Source organism: Mercenaria mercenaria, chromosome 15 (assembly GCF_021730395.1).
Source record: "Mercenaria mercenaria strain notata chromosome 15, MADL_Memer_1, whole genome shotgun sequence".
Lineage (NCBI taxonomy): Eukaryota > Metazoa > Mollusca > Bivalvia > Venerida > Veneridae > Mercenaria > Mercenaria mercenaria.
Window position 1 is genome coordinate 4,577,815 of NC_069375.1, and position 19,699 is coordinate 4,597,513.

Here is a 19,699-nt window from a genome sequence, read left to right on the forward strand (position 1 = left end):
TTTGTCCCAGATAATAACACAGTAATCCAGGTGCGGTAAAGTTTTAATTTTAATAAAAGAATATCGTTGTCTCCAAGGTCAAACGCTATTTTTAAAATCTATATCATTACCACTCATCTATGAAAAAAACATCCCTCATTTATTGCATGAAGCTATATAGATCTATTTATCTTAATCATAAATGAAAGTGCTGTTAGAGCAGACTGTGCTTTTCTAAATCCACTTGGATTTTCATGTAAAAGCTTGAAACGAAATGATTCATGAATACATGTTTTTCAATCAGTTTTGACAATGTTGGTAGAATCATGATCAATGGATTTCGGTCTATAATTGTTAACATCGTCATGTCATCTCCCTTTAACAAAGGTTCAACTTCTACAACTCAGGAATAACTTTCAGCTGTACAGCTATAAAACCAGCGGATATTGTCAATAGTTTTGGCCCTATTCGGTCAAGTCCAGTAGATTTGATGTAACGTTACATAGATCATAAGATGCTAGGCATGCCTATCAAGTTTTTTGCAAATGGAATCTTTTCATCAATTAGATCTACATAGAACCCTATAAACTCTCTTTTAGCATTTGATTGTGCCAGGTTTCTTTAAAATTTTCCACTAAATTGTTTTAAACTTAATAGATCTATACTGATAATGCGCTGAACTCATGTATAATATATACAGAGATGTTCTATCATCATCTGGCTTGACTATATATTCTTGTGTATATAATATTCGTCAATGTGAGGTTAACATACTTACTGGCTGGCCAGTAACGAACCAAGCAGATAAGCAGAATTAACAAATCATAATTATATAAAGGCCTTTTTGTTGTCCATGTTTTGAGGACCGGTTGTAGCTTGGACCGTTAATTCGTTCGGTCAGGTACTGACTTTCTGACGTCATGAATTATGTCATTATTTCGTTGTATTCGCGTGACGTTGCAAAATGGCGGAGTAAATATCCAAAAATGCAGAAATGAAAATTGTGTGTACTGTTATTCTTTTGGTTGCAACTGCAATCTCTACACAGTCGATCTCTGGTGAGCAACTATGCTAAATAATTATTTTTATACCTAAGCCAGAAGCTTTTAAATCTCCGTGGTTACTGGATACTGAATGTTGTCATTGTTGAAAAAATATGTGCAAACATTGATTTACAATATATAAAAAGTTAAAAAATCCAAAGCTGTGTACATTGGGTGCTGGATAAGAACAGGTAGATAGTAAGTTAAAAGCTGGGCTAGTAGAATGCATTTTACTGGTACGTACTTCCTGCTAAGATTTTAAAAGACATGGTGTGTTTGTTACAATCACTTTAATTTGTTTAAATAAATTGTAACAATAATCTATTCGACGGACAAAAAAAGAAAAAAAACGGGACCGGGGGGTGTGGGGCCGGTAGCCCCTGTTGAACCCACCAAGATATGCTAAAACTACCTAGGAAATTTAAAGGACTCACCAAAAGGATGGATGGCTGCTTTTAGCTATATAATACAACGGATTTGGCTGTCGCTTCGGAATGACAACAAATATGGCTGCCATACGAACGAAGATGGCGATCCCACAATCCTCTTGGGCCAGGGTTTTATGCCGGAACCCGTGATCCGGAACTGTTCCAAAACATCCGCTCACTACACTCCTCCCCACCCTAAAAAGGAGAGCCTTGTAGGTGTAGAATAGCTGGGATCTACATCAATACTGGTTGTTTTTTCCAGCAAGGTGAGTTGGTACTTACTCTTCTCAGCTGGTTTGGCGAGAGAACTGCTGCCAAGGTTGGCTGTGCTTGCCAACCTGACTCTTGGAACTATCTTTTGAGTCCATTACATCCAAGGGGACTGGCCCTGGACATATAACCGGTCTGCATTCTGTGAAAGGAAAACAAACCATAACAATTGACCTCCAATAGCCCTACCCATTTTCTACAGGTGGTGCCTTAAGATTCACATCATCATCTTGAGTTTTAATCAGGTCAGGAATGGAGAACCCCAAGCTACTAGGTTGATTCCCCGAGGTCCCACAGTTACCATCTACTTAAGGTATTGTCTGTTTTGGTGGAACGGAGCCCTGTTCAGGTTCTGGACAGGTTTATCTTGATTTACCGGATGACCAGGTAGCTGAGGTTTTGCAGCTGCCTGGTCCGCCTGTTTACTCTGTTTTGGGACAGGCTTCTTTTGGTTTACCTGACGGCCAGGTAACTCTGGTTTTGGAGCTACATGGCACGTCTGGCCGTGCTGATCCCTGGAGTCAGGAGCTCCACCTTTTGGTGACTGAACTGGAACTGGACCCTTTTCCCTGGCCCTCACCTTGTGACCATATTCACACTGGCTGCATCTGCTGGAAATCCCCTTTCAGCATTCCATGGGATAAGGTCCACTACTGCTTTCCAGCTCCTAACATCAGTTATGTCCACTGTACACTCTAGTCCAGATTAGGTTGTTCACATATCTCACACCCTAAACACACCTGACTCCAAAGGATTTCCTGTTCCTCACATTCTAATGTGAAGTAACCTTTTACCGCCCGCACCGACTTCTCACTGAGACAGCCCGCTGAAGATTCAATTTCACTCCCATGGACGAAGCGCCATTGTGCGTGGGACCCCAAACCCTGAAAGACACTAGGTTGGCCAAACCACTCCATGCCTTCACCCACTGGCTTGGACCCCAACAACACCTCATCGTCTATATCGGTGAGGAACAAGACCCAGCTCTCACTGGTCTTCTTGCAATACCGACTACCGCCACAGGGCAAGTTCACCAGTCGCACCCCAACCACCAGTGCCCTACACTGCCCACCACACCGGCCCTCTGGACAGTGCATCTGCATAAGTGTGGTAACGACCTAACCGGTGCTCCAGCACCATATTGAGACAGTTCCTCCAATCATCTCCCCGACTGCCCCATGCGGCCATTAAACCTCATCAACCATCTCAAGCTCGAATTGTCGGTACGGACTTTGAAAGGTTTGTCTACAGGTAATACTTGAACCATAGACTATCACCTTTTCAACCCCCTGTAGCACCTAAAAGAGTTCCAAACGAATCGCCCAATCAGATGCATCTGTATTTGATACATAATTGTCATTAACATTAGGCAATGACAACCCTGGAGGTTATGTTTTAAAGCATCCTTTAGTGCTTTAAACACTGTTGACTGCTCATCAGTCCACTGGAAGGCTTTTTTACCAGTTACCGCATAATTTCTGGTCAATCCTTTGCTCAATCCGACTCTCTAATTCTCTAAGAGCCTCCCAGAAATCATCCCCTCGCCGGCTGGGTGTTTCAGCCGACACCTGATTAACCGTCTGTGGTTGACCAAGCTTCCTTTCCAGTCGAGACTCCATTTGCTCAAGAGCCTCCTGAAAATCTGCCGCGGGTGGGTCAGATTCAGTTACTTGATGTACAGCACAGGGGTGCTCATCCATATCATCCACCCTCCTGCGTCGTTCAGGCTTGCCTATGCCATACATCGCCAGGTGGACCTGCTGAAATTTACGGACCAACTGGATTGCGTTTAGCACTGTGCATGGGTTTTGCATGCACACATGATGACCTGCCTCACGATCAAGCATTCCCTGCAGAAAGCGATTAACTGATTGCTCAGTGCAATACTCAGACGGTAACTTCTTGAAGGCCCGGGCTGCTAAAGTAAGCACCCTATCTGCCCAGTCATCCAAACTTTCACCTACCTGCTGTGTGGCTTGTTGAAATCTAGTTTGAGCAATAGCTGGAATTTCTTGTTCTCCAAATCTGGCATCAAATTTCTTCAACAACAACTCATATGAAAGTGTCTGGTCCTCATCAGACACAATTTCATAATAGTCTAGGGCCTTACCCCTCAGACTCCACACCAGACAATCAAGTGCTTCTTGTTTTGACCACTCGAAAGTCCTAACATACTGCTGTAGCTGCAACTTAAATGCGTTCCAGTTTCCCCTCCCATCAAATGTCAAGTTTCTGGGTAGGGAAGCTACAAACTCCTTAACCCTGGTATGAGCACCACAAGTCGGCCTTGGAACTAGTGTTGGCATCTGGGTAATGTCAGTAAGATTTAACGACTGCATACCTGAAACTGGAACACTCTGCAAAATACTACCTGTAACTGCTGGCTGCACTGGGGTGGAGACCAGGTTTTGGGTCCCCCCTACAGCAGGAGTACTAGTGTAGTCTGGCTCGCTTTTGATATCTGCCACTGGTTTTAGCGGCATCACCACAGGTTCCTGAAAAGATAACTTTTGCCTTACCTTTGCTTGTTCCAGCATGCTTGTTTTTCTCGCTGCAGTCGATACTGCCTCTTTCCATGCAGAAGTGGGCGGTTTTGGCCCAACTTCCGTAGCTTCATCACCGGAACTCTCCGAGCTTGAACTCTCCAGCTTCACGTTGGGGGTAAAGTCGATTTGAAGGAGTTCATCATCAGAAAACTCCCGTCGGGATAGAACAGCAAGAGTTTCGGGACTAACATTACCACTACTCCGCCTAACAGCTAAAATGGCCTTGGCCAACCTCTTACCAACACCAGGTATCTGCTGAAGTTCAGCCTCACCAGCATAGTTTATCTGGACAGCTGGCACCTTTGTAGAATCAGATCCACCCGTTGCCATGACAGGTTTTGTGTCAAAATGGCAGTGCACTATGGAAAGAACTAGGTTTTGGTTCTTTACTTACAGGTACACTCGATTCCAGTCTAGTGCAACTATAATTTGGTCACACTCTCCTTAAGAAACTCTAAAATATCGGTCAAAATATTTTAGCAAAACCAGTTGAGAATTTTACCCCAACACCGGCTTCACGGAAATGGTTTGTTTCCAGAATGGCCGACAGACATGCGCAGTGATGCGTTATGAGTTAAACGCGTTTTTTTCACTGCCTAAACAAGTAGCAATCCAAAAATCAACGTATATTCCCCTTTTCCTCTCCCCTAAAATGAATTAGGGTGGTAAACGCAGTCCTATCTTGGTGAAATAAAAGATAGACCTTTTTCCCACGGTCGGGTAGCGATTTATTATCAGCGGTCTTATTGGTTCGAATAAGGCGCTGCCACCATTGTTGAACCCACCAAGATATGCTAAAACTACCTAGGAAATTTAAAGGACTCACCAAAAGGATGGATGGCTGCTTTTAGCTATATAATACAACGGATTTGGCTGTCGCTTCGGAATGACAACAAATATGGCTGCCATACGAACGAAGATGGCGATCCCACAATCCTCTTGGGCCAGTGTTTTATGCCGGAACCCGTGATCCGGAACTGTTCCAAAACATCCGCTCACTACACCCCCATAAGAATAAAGAGAGTAGTAAAGTGCACGTGTCCCAAAAGTTGGAACCAGCAGGTGAATGAGTCAGCGTGTGACAAAGTCAGAGGGCAACATCTTTCACTGACCTGATGTTCTGAGCTTTTTCTGAAGTGTGAATCAAACTGGATCGGATTCTGTTCTTGTGTTATACTAATGGTGTCACCAAATCTTCCCATTTACCAGCAGCTTCCAAATCAAACTGAAGTTCAAGTAGTTTAGATTCATTAAATGTTTTATTTTGTTTAATATATTACATGTATGCTGTCACCCACGAACTGTCTTAAAAGTACTTTGTTTAATAAAGTCAACAAAGCCATTGATGTAGACTTAAGAAGAGATAGGATCGAGTACTGTTCTCTGGGAAATATCTGAGGCCACGGAAACCTTCTTTGGCTTTTCACCTTCCAGGAAAATTGTGTCTTTATATACTCCAGATTGGCAAATTACGTTTCTGGAGACTCCTTGATGGGGGTGGGGATCAGTGCCTTCACTTGTATCAATACCCTAACGGAGACAGCTTAACTATTTCGACATCTAGAGTGGAAGTAATAACATTTAATATATAGAATGGAGTATTAAAGCCGTATGCTCCCAGCCAATGTTAGAGATATATTGTAAACCAAAGGAAGTGCTATCATAGAGAGTTAGTGGAGCAAACGTTAATTTTAGTGTAATAAAGGGGCATATCTCCTGATCTGTCATATGAATTATGAAGACCACTTGTTTGGCGGTGATACTTTTCATAATCATAGTATTAATAGTATAAATTATGTATTCATGTATAAACACTTTTATAATTATATCTGTGTAAAGATTTTTTGTCTGAAAATAGCGTGAAATTTCCCTTTTGGGGGGAAGGTGTTTTGATACTAGTCTCAAACGTGTCGTGAGATATCTGAGTGATGTATATCATACTAAGGTTAAGATTAGTTTGATTTTAAGTCGACAAGACAAAATTGTACAACAAAAACGGTGAATGAGTTTTAACCAATTACATAACGTAACACAACAATTACATAACTGTTAACATAACATAAACTTATATAGAAATTTATTTAGAAAAATAACTGCCTGATTCGCAAAGTCTGTAACATGGGTTTTCATGTGTTGCGACTTTATTTTGCAACACTCAGATATAAACTTAATACACCATTCAATAGGTGCGATTGCGTTTAAATGATCAAAATGCTATTAATGTCAAATTTTTAAATGTATTTTTCCATTGCAAAATCCTGCAAAATCACAACTTCAGAAAGTAGAAAATTCTCACTTTTTTGCATAGAAATACTACTTTTATGCTAACTTAGATCTATCATAACAATTTCATAACAATTCAATCAAAGATTAAGTCAAATTGATTTTCATTTAAGTTGGTGTAAAAAATGTCTGAAATTTACCTTAATAATACATTTAGAGTTCCTACATCAAAGGGAAAGCACCTACTGCGAAATCGGAATAGTAGCTTGTTCAGTTTTCTTTCTTCTTTCTATAGCGCAGTGAGCTGATATCGAAAAGGAAACAAAATCAATTAATATAAATATTTAATCAGTGATTGCTGCTATTAGATGACATTCCGTGCAGTTTCCGCTTTTAACCCCGGACGAAACGTAGGTATTTGTGATGGCAATAAAAAGAGAGCCTATCAAAACTTATACAGTAATTCTCTATTTTACGTTGTATTTCATAAAATGTTTTGTTTTGAAAGGAACTGCCTTTCTTCCAGAAAAGCTGGAATATACTTAATCGTCTCCATGATAAAATTAAGAAAAAAACAATCGCTTCACTAGAAAAAAGTTATTGCATTTGTAAAATTGTTTAATTTGAATAGTGTGTTGTGAAAGGGTTAAGGGAAGTAACACCGGTTATATTTAAATGAACAATACAGTAGGGGATTTGTCCCTCCTGCTTTACTAGAACAGTTTTAGGAAACAATGTATAAAAGGATACTAACATTTTAGCGAGATTTCTGTATACCTCCAAACAATTAATAATTTCATTATTAGCCCTCTGCTAAGTGTGTACGTCGTCCGTCTGTCAGTCCGTCATTCAGTCTGTAACTCTGCCAACTGTCAAGGGTATTTTCGTATTACTTAGCAAAAATAATGTTTCCCGTAACGGTGTCTTGCACACTATATCTGGACACATTTATCACAAGGCCCTTTTAACTTTGCCATCAACTCGTAAATTTATAATGGATTCTGATTTCACTTGACACATGTAACCCGCTAAAGACGCAGACCCGTACCTTAAAGGTCAAGGTCAAACTAAAATGTCAAAGCTTTTATGTCCGAACATATTTATCAATGGAGATCTTAAACTGTATCTTGTATTAGTAAATAGAAGTATGTTAGCAATATCTCTTTGTATTCTATTTATATCAAACTTTCTTATACGTGTTGTCTTAATATTTTTTTAATATATATTTTCCCCTCGGCGGTATATGACCATTTTGTGTCGATTCGCCGTAAATCCCAACTCACTCACTAATATTTTTTTCCACTTAGTCTCCTGGACCACACCACATTGGAGACGTATATTGTCAGTTGGATGTTATACCATGTTCAACTTAGCATGAATTGCATGGAAAGTGATTATAAATGCAACATTCGTTTCCATTTCCTTATTTGCTGGTACAGGCTTCATGGTCCTAGTGTCAGTTGTTGATTAGTAATAAGTGATGTGCCAATAACCAGGAGGTTTGAACATCTATATATACAACCCGTCTATTCCTACCATGCAAGGCTTTAAACACTGGTATCCGGCAGTAGGGATAAGATAGCCTCAGGGGCAGAGAACGGGGAAGGTGCTGTTGCGGCTGATTGTTTCCGTATTTCCTGAATTGTACTTCCATTTTGATGCCGACCACCACCGACAATATCATCCACATTATCATTGCAATTGTTCATTCTTACCTTTCGCGAATACTCAGACATTGTTGGTTCCATAAAAGGTATCGTATTTATCTACATTAAAATGTATTTATTATTATCTGCATTGTTTCTGAGATCCTCTTATCTATTGAATTGTGTATAATTCATATAGCAGTTCTGTCACAACATGTTTTCTTTTTCATTTTTATCCGCTTAATGTCGCCAAGTGTTTATGCAGTGTTCACATTTTTATATAAATTGTTGTTAAGTTTTCGTCAGTATGTTCGTTGTTGCAAATATTTATGTTCAAATATTTATGTTCACGCAAGCATTATAATAATAGTATTGCTTTTTAAATGCAAATCAACGCTTTCATATACTTTTCTCAGATAGGGTTTTCAGGGGGTTCGTTCGCAGATTAAAACAAGCAAAGCAAAACGAAACAAAAAAAAAAAAAAAAAAAAAAAACAAAAAAAAATCATTTATTCTTTTACCCGTTAATTTAATTTATTGCCTTGAACTTAAATTCGTTATATACTGCTACTAGTTTTGCCATTTTGTTTATAATTATGTTATATATTATATACTAAGGATAGAAGTTTCAAATTTTTAAGTTACAGGACCATGGTTAAACTCGCTATAGCCAAATTGGTTATTCTGGTTAAATAAAGTTATTATTATGATAATTTCTATTATCATTATTATTACTTTTCTGAAACTTGATATGAGAATATTTGTAGGGATGATTTAAGTTACCCTTTTATTCTAATACTTCCTATATATTTATCAAGGTATTAAAAAGAACTGCCCCCTGTGGTTCTGGGACGATCTGTGTATGAAAAGAATTGGAACCACTGCCTTACCCTTGCATGATCGTAAGAGGCGACTAATAGGGTCTTAACACTTGGTTTTGCTGTAACTCTGTGATTCCAGCAGGTATGCAAATTTTGATTCCATACCTCATGTTTTTATTTCGATGTAAATGAGATGTGAAACCAAAATTTTCAGTCCTGTTTGGCGCCATATAACCTATACTGTGTTGGTGCGCCGTAAAACCCAAATAAAATAAATAAATAAAATTAAATTAAAAAGAACTGGTCATTAGATCAGTGAATATCGTTTGGCAAAATAATAGGTTGACGAGCAACGTCAAACTGGTTTCTGCTGAATAATCTGAGTTGCAATAAAAATGCTGTCACAACAGCAATGTTTAAGTGCCATGTAGCGGCTGTAAAAAGTCTCCCCGTACTTGGATTCAGTGTTGTTATATTTTCTGGTCCTTGGGGATATCATGGAGTCATTCAAAGCATGTGTAACAGAGGTCAGCTAAAGCCGGTGCTAGAGGGCGTGAGAGGTGTTGCACTTCCCATTACCTCTCATGAACAGACTCGATCAAACCGAGTCTGCTATTATTTTGCTTGGTTGCGTTCTATGCTTCCAAAGGATCTTTTTACAGATTTTATTTGCTATATAGTTAGCTGGTATAGAGACGGAGTTTTAAATAGGACTGCGTATGAGGTCACTGGAAAGCCGCCATGTGACCTATAAATATTGGTGCGGCCTTAAGTCTAACATAAACTAAAACAAAAAAACAACAACAAAAAAAAAATAAATTTCTGCTAAAATATTTGAATAAACAGCAGATGTTTAGTGTGGTTGGGCGACACATCTTTAGATATATCGGCTTTTCAACCGAAACTCGGTGTTTGACTCTTTCTTGTTAAGAACGGTGATATCTAAGTGGTTTTTTTTTTAATCTGTAAAGATTATTTCTGGATGGTTGGGAGATACGTTTTCCGCCTCAAACGCTGAATAGTATTCACCATAATTTCTTGTGATTCTTACGTGTGTTGAATAGTTCTGATAGACTGTACTTAGATACCTCAAATCCTATGATAGGAAATCATAAAGAATTTTTCTCAAGAAACTTTCCAGATATATTGTTACCAAACACAGACAGAATCGACCCTTTATCAAGTTCGTAGGTCAGGTGCATAATGCTTTTTTCAGTGCTTATTTTGAAATTAGGGTACACAGTGTCAGTTGTACTTGATACTTTTATTGTTTTTATAATTATGTCATCATTATAATCTAGGTACTGGTAGGTGTTCCCTATTTTTGTTTTTCTCTAAAGATTTAAATATCTATTTTTGCAGATGACAGTCAGGGTAAACAGAAAAATGATGCATCGCAGAATTTTACAAATTTCGTAGATATGTCCCAGGGAAATGTTGAACTTCTTGAGAAACTTTTACGACTTTCGAAAAAAGAGGAACAGAAAAAAGAAAATGAATCAAGCGATGTAAAGAATGAGACTTTGTCAAAAACAAATCTGGAAAACAATACGAATGCCAGTGTACATTCCAAGCAATTGGATACGGACAATAAAAATCATGACAATTCAAACAGAAACTCAACACACCATAACAGAAGACTTTCAAAGAATACAAAGAAAAATAACGACACAATTACGATATTGAAAAGCGCACATATGAAGCAACATGGGCACAAAAGCTCATCAACCAAAACGAAGAAACATAAAGCCATGCAAACAAAACGTAAAGGCAAAGGCACATCGTCAAAGCAGAAGAAAAATAAAGGCAAACGCACACCGGCAAAGCAGAAGAAACATAAAGACAAAGGCACATCAGCAAAGCAGAAGAAACGTAAAGGCAAAGGCACACCGGCAAAGCAAAAGATACATAAAGGCAAAGGCACATCATCAAAGCAGAAGAAACAAAAAGGCAAAGGCACACCGGCAAAGCAAAAGAAACGTAAAGGCAAAGGCACACCGGCAAAGCAAAAGAAACGTAAAGGCAAAGGCACACCGGCAAAGCAGAAGAAACGAAAAGGCAAAGGCACACCGGCAAAGCAAAAGAGACGTAAAGGCAAAGGCAAACCGGCAAAGCAAAAGAGACGTAAAGGCAAAGGCAAACCGGCAAAGCAGAAGAAAAGTAACGGCAAAGGCAAACCAGCTAAGCAGAAGGAACAACAAGGCGAGGGTAATCAATTGATAAGCCCATTGGTTCAGAAACATGAAGGTAATGGCCCGTCAAGAGAGAAGAAAAAGCATGAAGGAGCTAGTGTAAGATTTAAAGTTTCATCTGTGAAGAAACATGTGGGCAAAGTCCCGGCAATAACAAAGAAGAAACCTAAAACTAAAGGTATCATTAAGACATTTAAAAGCTCAAATGTTAAGAAACATAGAGGCCAAAGCATTGCAACAAACAAAAAGAAACCAAACGCCACCAGTAAGGCATTTAAAGGCTTAAATGTCCGGAAGCGTCAAGGCAAAGGCGTTGCAACAAAGAAAAAGCTAAAAGGCACTGGTAAGACATTCAAAATTTCAACTGCAAGGAAACATCGAGGCAAAAGCACGGCAGCAAATACGAGGAAGCTGAAAGGTAATGGTAAGAAATCTATAAGCTCATCTGTAAGGAAACATCGAGGCAATAGCAAGACAACGAAAAAGAAGAAACGGAAACGCACTAGTAAGAAATTTAAAGGCTCAGGTGTGAAGAAACATGGAGGAAAAAGCAAGACAACGAAAAAGAAGAAACGTAAACGCACTAATAAGAAATTTAAAGGCTCACGTGTGAGGAAACATGGAGGAAAAAGCAAGACAACGAACAAGAAGAAACGTAAACGCACTAATAAGAAATTTAAAGGCTCACATGTGAGGAAACATGGAGGAAAAAGCAAGACAACGAAAAAGAAGAAACGTAAACGCACTAATAAGAAATTTAAAGGTTCACATGTGAGGAAATATGGAGGAAAAAGCAAGACAACGAAAAAGAAGAAACGTAAAAGCACTAGTAAGGAATTTGAAGGCTCAAATGTGAGGAAACATCGAAGCAAAAGTAAAAAGAAACTAAAAGGCGCAGATAAGAAATTCAGAAGCTCGTCTGCGAGAACTTATAGAGGGAAAGCCATGGCAGCAAATAAGAAGATACGTAAAGGCGCGAGCATAAGGTTTAAAATCTCAAAGAAAAATCGCGGCAAAGGCGTAACATCCAAAAAGAAACATTACGGTTCTAGATCGTTTGTTAAGAAACATGCAGGCAGAAGAATGCCAAAATATGTGCCTAGACGAAATAAGGCTATCAGGTTTAAAATGTATTCTCTTAAGCACCGTGGAGGCAAAAAGAAAAATAAATGCCGTCGTAAAAATTGTAGAAAATCTTCTGCTAAGAAACGAAGAAACAAAAAGAAAAAAAATAGTAAAATTATAAAGAACAGTTCATACGTATTTGGACGAGTAAGGAAACCCAAACATCAAATGGTTAACAGTAGAACGAAGGCAAAATGTTCAACACCGTATTGTAAAAAGGTATTAGCAAAAAACAATAACGATCTAAGGCAGATAAGAGAAACAATTCAAAACATATTATTTAGTTGGAGACCAAAGTTTCCAAAGGCAGGTGAGGTCGGAAAGAGCAAGAAGGTTGTGAGAAATAATATCCAGTCAGCAAAACAAACAACGTTTAAGAATTGGAATGCGACTGGTCATGCAAACATAGCGATTGTACCTACAGTAAAAACACTAACTACAATACGGAAACGCAAACATTTCATTTTCAGAAAACAACAGCAAAATGAACCGAAAACAGCAAGAAGTCATAAAGCTTCGGAAACGGAAACTACTTCTCCTCTTTCAGGTAGTATGAAATTTATACAAACATTTTTCAAATACTTTTTCATATGTTATCTACTACAGCTTGCAATTGCAAAACAAACAGCTACCGTTTAGCTCGCCTGAACAAAAGGTATTCAGAGTGCGCTGTTAGTATGTGTATCGACTCTCATTAACATTTTACTTTAAATATATTATTCCCAAGTTTCATATTTTAAAATAGGAAAAGATCTGGTCAGTAGCATCATTGTTTACTTGTAGACCTGTTTCAGAGTTGTTAATTAGTTTCGCTTGTCTGCATGTATAATTATTTTACACAGCTTCTTCTCATAAGTTGTTGAATCGATCTTCACCAAACATGGTTTGTACACAGGAGTCTGTAAGCAAAAACAGCATGAATACATTGCATAATGACTCTTAATGTGATTGAAGCTCTACATACCCAGTAAGTTTATGTATTTTCTATAATAAAAATAAACTGGCGAAATACCTACACGTATATAATTATGAAATAAATTATATACAGATTTTTTTAAAGATAGACTTCTAGAGTCTTATTGACAGTATTTCAGACTCCTGTGGTTTGTAGCGTCCTGACAAAGATATTTCCGAAATTTGCTTGACTGGCCTTAGGGGCGGGATGAGCTTCTTAGAAAACAAAACTGTTAATAACTTCTGCTCATGAACCGTACAGTAAAGCTTCGACAAACTTCGTCTGTAATATCCATTGATTGCCATTACTTAGGTTTGTTTAAGACGTTACGCTCATTGTTGGCGTACATTAGCGTAACTGACGTTATCGTCGTTTTTAGCCGTTTAGACGTTAAAGGGATTACTTGGGGTGGTTGGACTACAGTTTTCATAAATCATGTCGTTTCGATATTTAAGGAAATATTTGATATAGATATACTATATAATATTTATTCCATATAATTATTTATCAGACAGTGAATTATATTGCGGTGTTCAGATACAATTGTAATACATATACATTATTTAGTTTTCAAACGTAACGTCGACGTTACATTAATTTCACGGCTGTGACATCTCGGCTAGATTTTGCAATTTTCTTGTGTTAAATTTAATCAATTCATATTCAACGTAAGACTTATGCATATCAATTTGCAGACAATTTTATGTACTTTCAGACTGTAGTCGCTGTTTTGTAAACAAATACATATTTCTTTAAATATTTCGGCACGTAACAACTTCGTAATTTTATTTTTTGCATTTTTTGACACGTGTGACATCGCGGCTAGATTAAAGTATACATATATTAAACGCCATTATTAAAGTCAATATTCGGCAAAAACTTACTAATTCAAAATTAGAATTTATGTACTTTTTGTCAAAATAAATATTTTAGAAAGCATACAATAGTTAAAGAAAATACAGAAATTTTAACAAATCCTATCGAGAGAAGACATTAAATCTTACGTTTTATGTTGGATCTGTCTTTTGCTTCCTGTTTTGTTACAGGAAGTATTGAACAGCAAATGACTGCAATGACGTCAAATATAGTTGACGGAAAAAAAATAATTTTATGAATTTACCAAGCCGTTAAATAATGCGCATCGGTGAATTCTGTTACATCTTACATGACGTTTTAGTGTTGTTTTCTATGATTCTATGTCGAATTAAATTTTTACTAATTGTTAAACATAAATGCGATCATATTTACTAACAGGGAAATTGTTTTGCCTTTCTTGTGATATAAGAAGATAAACAACCGTATTTCTAAAACGAATTTCATGAAACATTGAAGTGAACGAAACTGAAAAATTTCCAATGTTCGCCAACAACGTACGCAACGTCTTAAGTAAGTTGCATCATCAATGAAATTAGGGACCACTTGATCTAAAAACAAAAACTCTTAAAACGATGTCTTCTCATAAACTGCTGCATGGATCTTCAAAATGTTTGGGCAGAACTATTATTTTATGGACTTGTTTTTTTTTAATTCGTTGAAAGACAATTCGTTGGAAGGACCCATTATTAAGGCGAACTTCCTTTTTTTCAGTACGATTAAGATTTCAGTATTTATCGAGATTGACCCTATTAGGCTATGACTATCACGATACAGTGCCGTCTGCAAATTTCCTGAAAATCGTCGGCTGTGTCGGATAAAAAAAACAAAAACAAAAAAAAGAAAACCATTTCAATTGCTACGTTACTGTAATGTTGCTCGGAGGTGAGTGAATATTTAGAAATGAAATTTCATCAACGTATGTTTAGACTTTTTTTGCACCGCAGTCTAGTCTGCAAAATTTATCTGCAGATTGTCAAAACTACTAACTGATCATTTAGAATGTGATGTACGAAGCTTATAAAATGTATCAGTAATAAGGTGTATCAGTAATCAAACTACAGTAATTCACAGATCGCTATACGATTTTTACTTTTTTTCATTATTTTATTTCTTTTATATCACTACTTAGTAGCTACTAGCTATATACCTGATCTAGCATGTTTTATCAGATTGGTCTTTGATATTATATTTCAGACAAAACTCTGTGGGTCGGAGCACTAGTTGGCATTGCACTTTCCCTTATTATTTTTATCCTTTGCTGTTGCCTGTACAAAGCCCTTCTGCACTACAGGTATGTTGTTAAGTCTGCATTGTTTAACAAGCTTCTTTTTTGCGCATCTGTAAAGAGACATGAGTAAAAGTGCGCTATTAACTTTGTTAATTATGCATAAGTCTACTTTAAACATCCACTGAACGTATATGTTATTATTTTTGTAACCGACAATGGCGGGTCTAAAGTGGTTACTAGCACGACAAAACATGGCTGGCCTGAAGTGGTTACTAGCACGACAAAACCTGGCGGGCCTGAAATGGTAATAAGTACGACTAAATCTGGCGGACCTGAGGTGGTTATTAGCATGATAAAAGCTGGCGGGCCTGAAGTGGTTATTAGCACGACTAAACCTTGCGGAACTGAAGTGGTTATTAGCACGACTGAATCTGGCGGGCCTGTAGTGGTTATTAGTACGACTAAATCTGGCAGGCCTTAAGTGGTTATTAGCAAGACAAAAATTGGCGGACCTGTAGTGGTTATTAGCACGACAAAACCTGGCGGATCTGAAGTGGTTATTAGCACGACTAAATCTGGCGGGCATGTAGTGGTTATTAGTACGACTAAATCTGGTGGGCCTGAAGTGGTTATTAGTAAGACAAAATCTGGCGGCCCTGAAGTGGTTATTAACACGACAAAACCTGATTGGTCTGAAGTGGTTATTAGCACGACTAAACCAGGGTGGTCTGGTTATTAATACGACTAAATCTGGCGGGCCTGTTGTGGTTATTAGTACGACAAAATCTGGCGGGACTTAAGTAGTTATTAGCACGACAAAACCTGATTGGTCTGAAGTGGTTATTAGCACGATTAAACCAGGGTGGTCTGGTTATTAATACGACTAAATCTGGCGGGCCAGCTGTGGTTATTAGTACGACAAAATCTGGCGGGACTTAAGTAGTTATTAGCACGACAAAACCTGGCTGGTCTAAAAATATTATTAGCACAAAACCTGGTGGACCTGTAGTTGTTAGCACGGCAAAACCTGGCGGGCCTGAAGCGGTTATTATCACGACAAAATCTTGAGGGCCAGAAGTTATTACTAGGACGACAAAACTTGGCGGGCAAGAAGTGGTTACTAGCACGATAAAACCTTGTGGTCCTGAAATGGTTATAAGCACGACTAAACCTGGTGGGTCCGAAGTGGTTACTAGCACGAATAGACCTGACGTTACTAGCACGACAAAACCTATATTGCACGAGACGATTTTGACCTAGGAATGATAATAACTGTTTTTATATGGAATGTCATTTCCGTTTAATTAACCATTTCATTTACATGTATACTCAATGCGGCATGCCTCCAGATCGTTCGACAACAATAAAAAAAATATTTTTTAGATATCTTGAAATAAATGCTTTATTTCTTAAGAAGGCTTTAAAACTTAATTACTGACAAACTTCATGTTATGGAAACACATGAGAAGTTGCTATTTTTACTACTTTTTACGATGAAAATCGAAGAGCATTTGTCACGCTTTTACTCCAGGTAAACTGCCTCGATTATAAATGCCTATATTTTGAAGACATCAGCTATATAGCGCTATTGGTAACGACGACGGGAAAATGCTTTTATTGCCGCGGCGGTCCGGGGTTCGATTCCATACGCGGTCATCTTTTTTTCTTGATTTGGAATTTTTCAAATATTTTAGAAACAAAAATTCATATTCTAATGTTCATAAAATGTCCAAAACTTCAATTTGAAAGAAAGATTTTTTTTTAGCCAAATCTGCTGCTTTAAACACAATGACGATAACACAGTTGTCTGAATAGGTTAATCAAAAGATATCGATGTTCCCGATTTTTTATCGGGAAGATGCGGTGATGAATAAGTAAAAAATGTCTCTGATAGTTCAATACTACTTATTGTGCCCGCTTACAATACTTGGCCTAGGTAAATGATTCGGTCATATTCAATTTCGTTTCTATCTAGACAGGTATACAATTTCAAGAAAAATACCCGAAGTCAGCAATGGCGATGTTATTCGACTTTCGGGCGAAATAAAGCGTGCACATTTCTTGGTGCAAAACTAATTCTCAAATACATTTATAAATGAAATACGTTTGTGTTAAAACCCTGCATTACGGCTCGCATTTGATTATTGTCCTGTATGATAATAAGAGAAATTAAGTATAATATGTGGCAGAAACAAGGTACTACTATTTATGCAGTTTTGATTCATATAAAAGCAGAATATCCAGTGCACTGAAAACATGAGTATTAAACTTCAGGTCCCGCTCAGGAAAACCGATTAAAGGTTTCCGGGATCTGTTGAAGACTAAAGATCTTGAGAAGTCTAAGATGCATATAGAACTGTCAGGGAAGACAGTGGACAGGAATGGCAACAGCAAGTACATCGTTAGCATGTAAGTAATTATAGTTTTATTAAAATCTAACTTTGTATGTTTAATAACAAAACGGATGTTTTTATTGTTTTGCATGTCAACAATCGTAACGTCACCAAAATCAAAGGAACATACAGAAAGATAATTACAGTACAAACACGATGATGATGACGATGGTCAACCCTAAACTTTTATCCAATTAATAGTTTTGTGTACTATAGTACCACCATTTCTTTATATTATAGAACGGGTCAGAAAGATTCGGAGCTAGATTCAAGTTCAGAAGAGGAAGAGGTCTTTAATAGGTCCGTTGTTGATACCAACAACAACAGTTTCAGGTAAGCATGCTAATAAGTCCTGTTGCTGTAGCGACGTGTACGCTGATCTTCGTTTGAGGGTAACGCAATACTAAATGTAGGCTAAACGTTAGTTGCAATTAAGCATAATCGTGAGGGGAAAAAAATGATCGTATGAGCATTTATTTCAGAGACCAATAATTTAAACCATAGCATGATGGATCTAGATGACTTGCAGGCGGAATACCAAGGCCAAAACTTTCATATCGGTCATGAACAACAATTTTCCTTTTCAGAAATTCTCCATCATTTAAGAGGACGTCTACGCCTATATCAACGCCGACTAAAACGAAAAAGGCCAGAAAACCCTTATTGCAGTGAAGTTAAAAAGCGGATGCTGTCCCATTCGTGGCAGAATTGCTTAAATTGTGATTTATTCGAGACTGTGATAATTTGAACGCTGTGATGTTGAAATGTTTTTTACGTGTTGATAAAACAGATAGTTCTTATCTATAACATACTATGTACACAGTTAATAAATTTTATACACTAACAGTGATTTTAATATTTTTGAAAGTAGATTTCTAGAAATTGCTAAAGCCAAAATATGAAAAAGATTTAAGAAAACACAAACTGAAGAATAAAAAGAATTGAACATATATTTCTTTATCACATGTTTGGTTTCGTGCGGGTTGAAGAAAGCCATGTCAAATATTTAGCAAATAATCAAAACCTTTGCATTGTTTACAAACTGATTTACTATGGTTGAAAGTTAGATGTGCAAAATCTGAACGATGAACCGTAGTAAATAAAATGATAAACGACAAAACATATTTTTTTATTTTCATTCAAACATGACGTTAAAATTAATGCTTAACTTCATACTCCCAGGTAGTAATGAACCAGACGTCATGCAGCTGTTAGACGTCATATTTGACGTCAGGATAGTTTCATCGGTCCGCGGCGCCAACACAGATAATACAACTTCTGCTTTGTTAAACTTGCAGACAAATTGAGCCATTTTCAAATATCGAATTATTTTGTGTGGTATATCGTCTGATTTACCACGATTTGGAGTTCAGATGTGCACGAAGTGAATCACGAGGGCGTTAAATATTCAAACATCTGAATGATGAATAGGGGTAAATTTGACGATATACCACAAGCATGACTGGTTTATTTTCATTGTTACATGCACATAAAAAACTGTAATTCATTCATCCGAGAAGTAATTGGCGGGGTGTCATGCGGTAAATTGACGTCATAACGTTTTCTCATTGGTGCATGCGTCAATCGTTGGTTGTTTATCCCAAAATTTATAAGCTAGAATTTCTTTGTTGAACTGTCAAGTCATATGGAACCACACTACAATTGAAACTGAATATTTAAAACTTCCGTGTGATCAACGCACGGCTCTCTCCCGGTTATGTCCTCTCAAAATTTGTAAGAACTTTAAGAAGCATTTATTTTTAAAAAAAATATCTATACAAATGTTCGCAAAGATAATCTCACTATATTCTAACTCAAAACAAATATATATATCTTTTACCGTAGAGGAAAGATTTAAACAACTTTTAGAAAGATTTAAACAAACTTTTGCCATCGAAGCAATGTCAGTACCATAAATCATTTAACAAAGAAATCGTTTTCTTTATTTTATACTCGAAAACAGATAATATCGAA

The 19,699-nt window shown here is 37.4% G+C and overlaps 1 protein-coding gene across 1 annotated transcript; it reads left to right on the forward strand.

The window, feature by feature from the left end:
- The first annotated feature begins 924 nt into the window (after positions 1 to 924).
- Positions 925 to 18,675, forward strand: LOC123542266 (peptidyl-prolyl cis-trans isomerase G-like). The gene is made up of 6 exons (XM_045328050.2): positions 925 to 1,037; positions 10,319 to 12,820; positions 15,299 to 15,395; positions 17,607 to 17,741; positions 17,966 to 18,058; positions 18,313 to 18,675. Exons 1-6 carry the CDS (start codon positions 974 to 976, stop codon positions 18,395 to 18,397), a joined length of 2,976 nt encoding a protein of 991 aa, XP_045183985.2. The 5' UTR covers positions 925 to 973; the 3' UTR covers positions 18,398 to 18,675.
- Positions 18,676 to 19,699: the final 1,024 nt, after the last annotated feature.